Here is a 10382-nt window from a genome sequence, read left to right on the forward strand (position 1 = left end):
AAAGGAGGGAGGCCGAGTGTGAGGCCGAAGTCTGGGAGATAGACTCGATCGACTTTGACCTTTTACTTTGAGGAAGAGCAGGCGTGAGGTGTAGTTATGTTAATACGGTTGAATAAATACACTGCTGGGATAAAAACAGACCACGCTGATGACATCCACGCGCTGTACACCTGTAGGAGCGTCTGTCACATGATTGAGATGTGTGTAAGGATCCATGTCACCAAACACCACCCTCTGATTTCCACCAGCAGTGGGCGAGAAGGTCTCATCCCTGAAATGTCAACTTTTAAGGAACTAAGAAAAACAAATCGGCCCAGTTTTAAATTAAGTTTCAGTTTCTTTTATTAGTTTTGAGAAGGTTCCAGCCGCCTGAATGTTTTTCCTCAAACCACAGAGGAGATTATACAACTCTGCGTTTAAAGTCGGACACCGGTCACAAGGCTTTCATGTGAGAGCGATGCAGGTGCAGGCATGATCCGAAAAAAGTAGAAGGATTAAGTAACAGAGAGCAGCCGCGACATGTTCACCGTGAAATACAGTTTGTTTGAAATAAGATCATGAAATCAAACACATCCGAGCTCTGATATAGTTTAAGTTTTGATGCAGTGACAATAAAAACATAAAAAAGTACGACATATGATCAGAGTCTCTCAGTCATAACAAACATTACACATTCGGCAGCGAGCTGGCTCCAGTGTGTGTAAACCATTTCCTCACAACACTCTGGATTTTAATTTCACAACTCTTGTGGTTCTTCTGTTGAAATCACATGAGCGGAGTGTGAAGAGAGTTCATACACACATGTATGATCAGTTAAACCATGGGACAAGTAGGGTCAGGTCGATGTCAGGTCAGAGGTCAGAGGTCAGAGGTCAGCCTCGTGTACAAAGCAGCGACAATAAACCAGGTCAGTGATCGTCCAGGTGGCTCGAAAGGTGCTTTAACACAGCATATGAAGAGGGGCTCTGGGAGACGTTTGATGATTGGTTATTCTAAATTTACATTTTTCATACACTGGAGGGGATTATAAACTTGACTGAAGGGCAGAGAGACGAGAGGAGCGACCTGGTTGAGAGTAAATGAGACACAAGGCAGCAGATCTCATTTACATTCACAGCTGTGACCTGTCGAAGCATGTAGTGTGTGTGTGTGTGTGTGTGTGTGTGTGTGTGTGCGTGTGTGAGAGATGCAGGTGAAACAGGCTCAGGGAGCTGTGTGTTCACCTTATCTGGTGCCGTCATGTCTCTCTAGTTGCATGGCTGCACTCATGTTACAGTGTGTGTAACCCCTCCAACACACACACACACACACACACACATGCACAGACAAACTCTCTGCAGGACAGGCAGAAAACAATGTTGATGGAACCAAAAACCTGGCAGGTAACATCAGCACAGGTGGCATCAGTCTCGGTCTGGCATCAGCAGGTGTTTTAAGTGTTATGCTGATGTGTGTCTGACCCTTTAGACGACACTTGTTCTCCTGTTGCATGAATCTGCATAGTAAGAACAATCAGACTCAAAACAGTTTATGTGTTGGCTGCCCAGAGTTTTCCCGCTATAATAATCATATTCAGTTTGGCCTGTCAGATGTTTGTAGCAGACTTAAACTAACCCCGTCTGAAGTGGCCGCCAAGCTTGACCGGATGTCGAGGGCGTAAAAAACGCATTTTCATATCAATTTTGGATCTCAGAGCTTCCATAGACTTGGATTCACTCGACAAGCTGTATGGAGCTATTTTATGTTTTTCTTGTTTTAGTAGTTTTTTACATCTAACACAGATTTGCTGTGAAGATCCACAAATGTTTCTTGGACTAGAAAAATCAGTTAGTTTCCATCAACAACAGGAGATAATGGCAAATTATTATTTCTGTAGTACATTTGCTTAACACAAACTAAAAAACTTCAGGTGATATTAAAACTTCACAGTTGTTATATTATTAGAAATTTGGACGTTAAATCCAAGATGCATGCTGAATAAAGAGAAAGGTGGTTAAAGTAAGCTTTGCAAAAATGATTTGATGATACTGAGAAGAAAAAGAAGAGGACAAAAAATATCATATCACGATTATATCTTAGACGAAAACACCTCCGCAGCAATCATCACAATTTTCACCATAAGCTGTAGGTTGATTTCTGAAACGGAGGTTTTGTTTTGACTTGTGTGCAGGTTGGGCATCATGAATGGAGCAAAAAGATCTAAGAACCCTTTAACAGCTAATTATCTCAGTTCATGGGTTTCACAATAAAACAGCTGCAACGGGAGCACAAAAGCACTCTGGCTAGATTTGAACCTTAATTAGCTGTCATGATCTCATCAATACAAGATAACTGTTGACCACATGTCATGCAGAGTCTGTCTGTATGTCTGTCTGTCTGCTTCAAGGCTGGCAGAGGAGGATGTTCGCCCGGGCATGTACCTGAGAGGAGACCCACCCCCGTCCTGCCCAAACAAAGGGGTGTGCACCAATCTGCTGCGAGAGGAGGAGGTTGGGAGGAGGGGGTCCTGAGACAAGCTGCCATTTCCAGCCTTTTGAACAGCCTCCGACCCTGCAGCTCGGCTCGGCCTCCACGGTCTCATGCCCTGCAGCTGAGGGGTCTGTTCAGGAGACAATGATCCGAGGGTCAGGGGTCGAGACGGCGGGGGTGTCTGAAGTCATTTGGGATGCTAATGTTATGCAGGGTTTCCACGCTATAGGGTGTAAAAGCCTGAACAATTAGGCTGCTGTTGTGACTTCACTGCAGGTTTCTCTCATGAATAATCACTGTAATAAATGTGAATGTTGCAGCCTACAAAGGAAGTGAGATTGAAGGCAAATATGAGTAAAAAGAGACGCACACAAGCACAAACTGATGTCTTTTAAAATGTGCCTGTGAAGTATACCCAATAAATCCATACGTGTTTAATGACTGTCTTCATATTGGGATTAAACGATTTATCATAAATGGATTCCAGTGTTAACAAAACATTCACTAATCCCAGATTATAGTCTCTAATGTTTTGGTTTAGGAAATTAATCCTGAATGCCATCAAAAGGATTTTTATTGAATCTGTCAATGCAGAGAGTCAGTTTGCATTTCAAAGGATCTCTGCTCGCGTTGCTGATGCCGTCACTTCAGAGAGAAACTGACAAACACACAGATCTGTTTGGTTTTTCTACGAAAGTGGAATCAAATCTGCAATGCTAATCGTTTTTTTTTTTGATGACATGATGACATCCAGGAAGAGAAAAGAACCTTAAACACAATGTTCACCGAGTAACAGGATCAAAAGCAATGAAAAATAAGACAGAAACATTTTATTGTGAGGAGCATATTGAGCCATATGTTCTCATTAATATCTGCAAAGACAGAATTTTTATAACTGATGCACGTGTATTTAAAACGGAGGTAAGAGAATGTTGAATATTCATTGTGAATCTGATGTCAGAAGCTTTCTCATTAAAACTGTTTTTTTTCCAACTACTTAATAATGCAAGACAATCTGTTGGACAGCTCCAACATCTGTGCAGCTACAACAAAATGTCTTCGATTAAAATTTGATGTGTTTATAGACTTATTATAAAGCATCATGTCTGTGAACACCTTAATGATTAACTAAAACTCCTCAATGCAGACAATAACCTCCTTTAGAAATGATGTAAATCACTGAATATGATCTACTCAGGATCAAAACGGGCAAATCAGCATCCTTCATTTACTTTTTGTGTCAGTTCAATACAATAAAACGGCATAAACAGACTTAAACTAGCAGCCAACACAAGCGATTGTAACAATGACAGAGAACAACAATGAAAAACAACAACTCAAAATGATAATTATGTTGATCATTCTTTGCAGTGCATGTAAAACACATAAAATGTGGAATCTAATAACCGTCTAATTGCCAAAGTTGACCCACGATAAAGTTTGGATTCAGACCTTTTTGCAGCTTAATAATACAATAAACATTTGACCAGTGGCCAAGCATAAATTTGAGCATTATTCCTCCAAAGGAAAAGGGTTTTCGCACCCATCGTCAAGAGTAAGTAGTGTTTGTACAAGGCTATGATCCAGAGTTGTAGCTACATGTCACTTATAACCACCTTACAGCTTCTTCATGCATCAATTGGAAACCTTTGGATTTGCCAAATAATCTACAGGGATGAAAAAGTTAAAAATCCATCATTTTATAAATCTATTTATTTCAACAACTAATCCTCAAGACATAATAGACAAACCACTGGACTGAAGTTAAGCACCAGAAGACATTAGCCACTCTTCCACAGGGAAATCCCGGGAATCCTAAACCTCCACAGGGTTGTTTACGTCACACGGATGACTGGTGACCCATCAGAGGTTTATCTCCCTCTGCAAGAATCAAATAAATCACAACTGTCAGAGTTTATTTCAGGCTCTAATGGTTTCAACACTCTCCGTTCACTAACATTAGTGTGTCACAGTAAACAGGGTTGCCTCACACTAAAGGCTGACTCAGCTACTCTCCACACAGGAGCACATTGTGTTTGTTTACAGCTGCTGCACATGTGTCAAGCTGAGAAGGAAGTCAGGGGGGAAGCCAGAGGTGGATGGGGGATGTGTTGTTTGTCCTGAGATGGGAGATAAGATTTTAGAGGGTGAGAGGAGGGGAAATACAGGATGTGAGGAGTTCATCTCTTAGAGTACAAACACACAGATGCAAGTTGATAAAAACAATGTTTTTTAGTGCTGCAGGAAGTCTTAGGTTTGATACAATCAAAAATAAGAGAGAAATAATGTGTTTGCGTGTGTGTGTGTGTGTGTGTGCGTGTGTTAGGTTGGGTGGGGGGTAGAAAGGGAAACAGCAGCATCCTGTCATGTCGGGGAGCATGTCAGCACTTGTTGAGGAGGAGAGGGGCGTGGTGACGGAAGTGGAATGAAAACAAAACACTGTTGTCAAAATAAGAGCATGTCGAGCAGAGTTAAAAAGAAGCATATTCCTGAAGTGGACGAACAGAAATTTAAATGGAGATTAAACTGGCATCAAAAACACAGGTGGGAAATATATATATAAATTTCAAGTTGGCTTTATGAGTTGATTATCTTTGATTTGTTTGCGCAGTGCATTTCCGCTCAACAAAACAAATACCATATGGACATAATACCAAGATGATGTTGAGCTATCATTATTATTCTTTGAATTCTTGTGTACACATGATTTGTGATGCATGTCGACACCTATATATAACCACCACACTGTATTAATGAACCACAATCGTGTTAAGAAGGCGTTCATATCTCTGTTGTGCTGTAAAACAAACACGGTGAAGGGTGATGTGTGTTTTATTTTGAAAACCGCAACCGGATGCCCGCTCCACTTCTTCTTCTTCGTTGACAAATACATCAGCGCTAAAAACGGAGAAAACCGCTCAGACCGTAAAAGAAGCTCCGACAGAGAACAGCCACGTCACGAAGCTGCTCCGTTATTCGTCTCATGTCGTCGATATTTGTGTCTTGGTGGGTTAATCTGCGACAGACACACGAGCTGAGCACAAATCGAGACAATCGGAACCAGGGAACTTGAAATGGAATGACACATTTCTCTCCGAGTGGACTTTTTCTTGAACCTCGTCTTGTGATCTTCGCATCAGCTGCTTGTTCGGGCTCATTTTTATCCCCTCTGATGTCCACCTGTTACCGGCTGGCTCCTACCTGCAGACAGCCTCAACCACGGATCGTCACATAAACCCAGTAAGTGCTGTGAAGTTGTTGAATTGGGCCGTTTTGTTGCTGCAGAAGTTCGGGTTGGATCTGACAGCTCGACGTTGCATCATCTGCCCAGCTGTCAGGAAAAAGCACGCTGTGTTTCTCCGGCTCTGTAAACCGCTAGTTTACAATTATAACACATTTACAGGAAGGTATTAAACAAAACTTTTAGGTTTTATGTTGTTATGAACCAGTGAGCTGATCTGCTTTCGACCGTTTCGGGTTTATTTTACTTTTCCGGGCGGTCCGGACTGGTTGGATATAGAAAGATGAACAACGAGCTCCTCAACAGAGAAAAACTCAAAATAGAGTTTAAAACTTGTCGACAGTTTAGAAATATGGCTTATTACAGTGTTGTTTCGCGGCGATATATGGTCATAAAGTCGTTATTAACGCCTCAGAGTCATTAATTTAATACATTTTTCACACTAAATGACCGTCATTGCGCCTATTAAAGGAACTGTGTTCATGTTTTTACTCGTTTTCTATGTTTTACGTCATTCTGAAACGTAAAACTCGATCATTCCCTCAGAAATACGCGCGATTTTACGTGTTTCTGACCATTTGTATCATCTCATCTTCACGTCAACTGTTTGTTCAAACGGTTTTCTTCTCTATAAAACACTAAACGTTAATATTTTCCCCCCTTTCTTCTTCTACGGTCGTTAAAAGTCGCTGGAACTCGCCGCTGCGCTCGAGACCAGCGCGTGTGTGTGTGCGCGCGCGCCTGTGCGTTTCCTCGTGCTCGGGCGGCACGGATTTGTTTACAAACACGGGTCTCGTGCTGTTAAAGGGAGGCCGCCGGGCTGCCCCCTAGCGGCCGGCAGGAGATATAGGTTGGTGGGTCAAAGTGGTGACGAGCAGGGCGGAGAGAAAAAAACAACAATGGTGCTAAAATTAGACCTGGATTTATGTTTTAAACCGAAAAATACTCGTTTTATGTACATTTGTCTTGGAAATCAAATCATTCTGTGTGAAGTTTCTCGAGTAAAAATACAATTCTGCATAATTATTATTGGATTTAATGAAATTTAATTGTTTTATATCTTTAAAATCAGCATTTTTGTGTGTTCACGTGTTTAAAGGTGCACTCAATGGCTGTCTATCACTCATTCATGGGTGTATATGTATATTTGTGCATGCATGTGTTCCAGGACTGCAGCTAGGGGTTGTTTTCATTGTTAGATTAATCTGTCCAGTATTTTATTGGTTATCAATTAGGTATGTGGTCCATAAAGTGTCAGTTTACTGTCATAGAGGAGGGAACAAAAACAGAATATATGCACATTGAAGAAGCTCATTACTCAATTTTGAAATTTGGGGGTAATTAACGTAATACTTGATGATAAATCGATTATTTGTTCCCTTGTGTGGTTCAGACTTCTACTGAGATGGCCCGTGCAGAGACCATCGAGAGCGCCGGGGAGACCGGAGGAGGAGGAAACGGCCCCCTTCCTCGCCACAACACCTGCCGCATGGAGCTGCCTCGGCCCTTCCACAACTGGCCGGGCCTGCTCACCACCACCATCACCACCGGCTCTGGGACTGGCACCGGTCCTATGAACCTCCAGCATAATCACCACCATCTGCACCATTTGCCGGGCATCTATCTGTCGTACCCGCTGCCTTACCCCCACCCAGAGGGCCAGGATGAGCCCCAGTCTCACCAGCAGTTACCTGCGTTATCGCCATCACCGACGCCTCCGTCTTCGCCACCCTGCAATCAGAGGGAAGACAGAGGTGGAGGCTACTCAGGAGAGCACACAGGTAAGATAATTGTGTTCACTTACAACTTAAAACTGTGCTGAAGAAGCCTAAAAACAATGACTACAGGAGGATAAAACTCTTAATAGAAAGTAAGTTGTAGCATGGTGGCTTTAAAACCATGAGGGTTACGTCTTCCTTTGTTATGACTGACAGGGAAAGTGCAAATGTAACACCCAGATCTGTATCAGGGCATGTCAGTAATCATTAACTCTGCCAGAGCGAGCAGCAACAGGGCCGGCGTTGATTTACGGCCGATGCTGGCACGTTCACCAGCTGTAGACAGAACAGACGAGCAGCAGTGGGTGCAGCTTCTGACAAACAGCGCTAAACGTCAGCTCAGTTTGTCTTTCGGACCTCCACCCTTAAATAAACATCGAAGTTATCAGTTGGCAGGAGAGTTGCGTGCCCCCGCGGCTGTATCTCCATGACGGGAGACTGTTTGGGCGGTGTTGATGGACGGCAGTTGAAGGGGGGAGTACAGTATGAGGAGACGAGGAGGAGGAGATGTGTTACAGCTGTCACAGGGATAATAACACGAGGCTCTCCTGCTGCAGACTGGCCTTGTATCCAGCTGGTGCATCAGGAAGCTGCACAAGACCCAGACAGTAAAACAGGCCAAACCGGTTTTGCTCACCAGATGAAGTATAATGTCTGTCTTTTTGTTCCCGAGGTAGCAATCATGGACATAACTACGGGAAAACAAACTCTCTGCCTTATTTGTTATTTATCAAATTTGGGCGAACGTTCATAGACTTTTGAAGTAGAAACCTCGAAAGTAACCGGTAATATTTACGTTTGTATCTTGAGGGAAATAAGCCGTCCATCTGGCTGGTAAAAATGTCAATAAATTGTTGATTTAATGCGTCAAGCAGGTTCACTATCAGTGAGTCAGTGATTTCACAGTTTGTTTTATTTGGCTCTGGTGTTTAGTCAAAACAGGAGAGCATTGAGTGCATCGTCTATTATCCTGGGATGGATCGTGTTGAGTCAGTCTAAACATTCAGTATCCTGGAGGGATGGAAAGGGAAATTCAGGTGGCAGCAGCAGCCCAGCGGGCTCCAGGAAAGGCAGGTTTAAATGTTGGCACTGATCCAATGTGTTGTGACAGATTTGAAGCAATGTAAACAGATAAGTTCCCCTCCTCCGCCTCCTCCTCCTCCTCCACCTCCTCTCAGCTCAGCTGTAGGTCAGCTGTGCATCAGACATGTTCAGACTTGTCCTCTGCCTGCTGGCTGTAATAAGAAACAGTGTGCAGCATTTCCTGCAGCACTGAGCGGCTCAGACAGGCAGCACAAAGTCAAGTCAGCCAGTCAGAAGTCCTCCTCAGTTTGTCACAACAAACAGGAGCCGTGTCCATTAAGAAAGCACATTGTAAGCCGTTTATTTATCAGGTCGTTAAGTTTGTTAGTTAAACAGTCAGGTTGGGTAAAGCCAGTTTGTTAGACTGAAAGTTTTTTAATCGGGCTTATCTCTCTGTTTGTTTTCTAGTCAGTGAGTGGGTTAATTATTCAGTTATCTACTCAGCAGCCTGGTTAATCAATTAGTCAGACACTAATCCACAAGTCAATTAACCAGTAAGAGAAACAGTTTCACTGTTCTGGACACAGGAACATTAAAGAGAGTGAAACTAAAGCGTGCAAGAAAAAGCCAATCACACAAACACAGAACTGTCCTTCATAGATTTCACTATCGAACAGCAGTTTTTATACTTTTGTTTGTTTTTATTTATGTTTTTGAGCCCTGTGTTTCTTCCGTCGTGGGTTATAGTTGTTTATCGGAGGAGGTATTCAAATTCTGTTGGTAGCAAAGAGTTATTTCGTGGATTGATACCACAACATTTCTTATTTGTGCATTTATGTGCTTGTTGCTAGCACTGCAACTTACTTGCCACCTATTTAATTAATTGCCAAATATTTTGACAATTGATAAATCGATTAATTCTTAAATGTGAATATTTTATGGTTAGGACTGAATATCTGTGGGTTGTGGACAAAACGATCATCTCGGGGTTAGGAAAACTCTGATCGACATTTTGCACCATTTTCTGACAGATTGATCAACAATGAAAATAACCTTTAGTTGAAGCCAAAGGTTGAACAATAATGTAATTTGCCAGTTAGTTTATTAGTGAGTCATTCAGTCAGGTATTAGTCACAAATTGTGGATAACGGGTGTAAAGTTGTCACTTAATCATGATCATCTGTTAACCTGCCGGCATCTCACACAGTCAGTTGTAATGAGGGCCGTAAAATAATATCAGGCTGTTTTTAAAGCTGCATCACAGCACCTGATTTACAGCTCAGTGTTCTGAAATCCTCTCTAAAGCACGTCACAGTTCACAGCCTGTCTGTTGTGCTGTTGGTGGAGGAACAACAGAAGTTTGGGGGATTTCAATCCCACCGTGCTCGTGTCTCTGCTTCAGTCTGTTGTGATCTTTACCGTCTCTCCTGCCTCCCTCATGTGACTGGTCAGTGGATCTCTCTGTCACCTTGTCAGGCTGCCAGCGTATCACACGGACAGGTTCCTCCTCGGCCCCGCCCCCTTCCCTCCCGTCCACCCTATCACAGCTCAGCCCCGCGCTCCGTCAGCCAATCGCACTTAAACTTCTCCAGGAGCGCTGCCTTAGAGTTACCTTGGCAACAAGCCAGGGTTTTCCACTTGTTTTTTTTTTGTAGCGCTCTCTCCTTTTCTTTCTTTCTCCGTCTCTCTCTCTCTCTCTCCCTCCGTCTCTGTCTGGTCACCTGCATCTTTAAAAGGATCAGTTGTAATCCTCTGAGCAAAGCGGACGCCGTGGTTGCCGGGGGCGCTTTTCTCTGTGTGACGGAGACAATAATTCAGATTTACTGCAGTGTAATTTAGGATAAACAAACAAGAGAAATAACACGATCGCT

At 42.9% G+C, this 10382-nt stretch overlaps 1 protein-coding gene across 1 annotated transcript in view; it reads left to right on the forward strand.

The window, feature by feature from the left end:
* The first annotated feature begins 5364 nt into the window (after positions 1 to 5364).
* Positions 5365 to 10382, forward strand: part of bbc3 (BCL2 binding component 3) — a 12528-nt gene continuing 7510 nt past the window's right edge. The window contains exons 1-2 of the mRNA XM_030406409.1: positions 5365 to 5709; positions 7104 to 7491. Coding sequence (XP_030262269.1) covers positions 7116 to 7491 — 376 coding nt within the window. The 5' untranslated portion in view covers positions 5365 to 5709; positions 7104 to 7115. The remainder of the gene's footprint in view (positions 5710 to 7103; positions 7492 to 10382) is intronic.

This window comes from Sparus aurata, chromosome 2 (genome assembly GCF_900880675.1).
Source record: "Sparus aurata chromosome 2, fSpaAur1.1, whole genome shotgun sequence".
NCBI classification, from domain to species: Eukaryota; Metazoa; Chordata; class Actinopteri; order Spariformes; family Sparidae; genus Sparus; species Sparus aurata.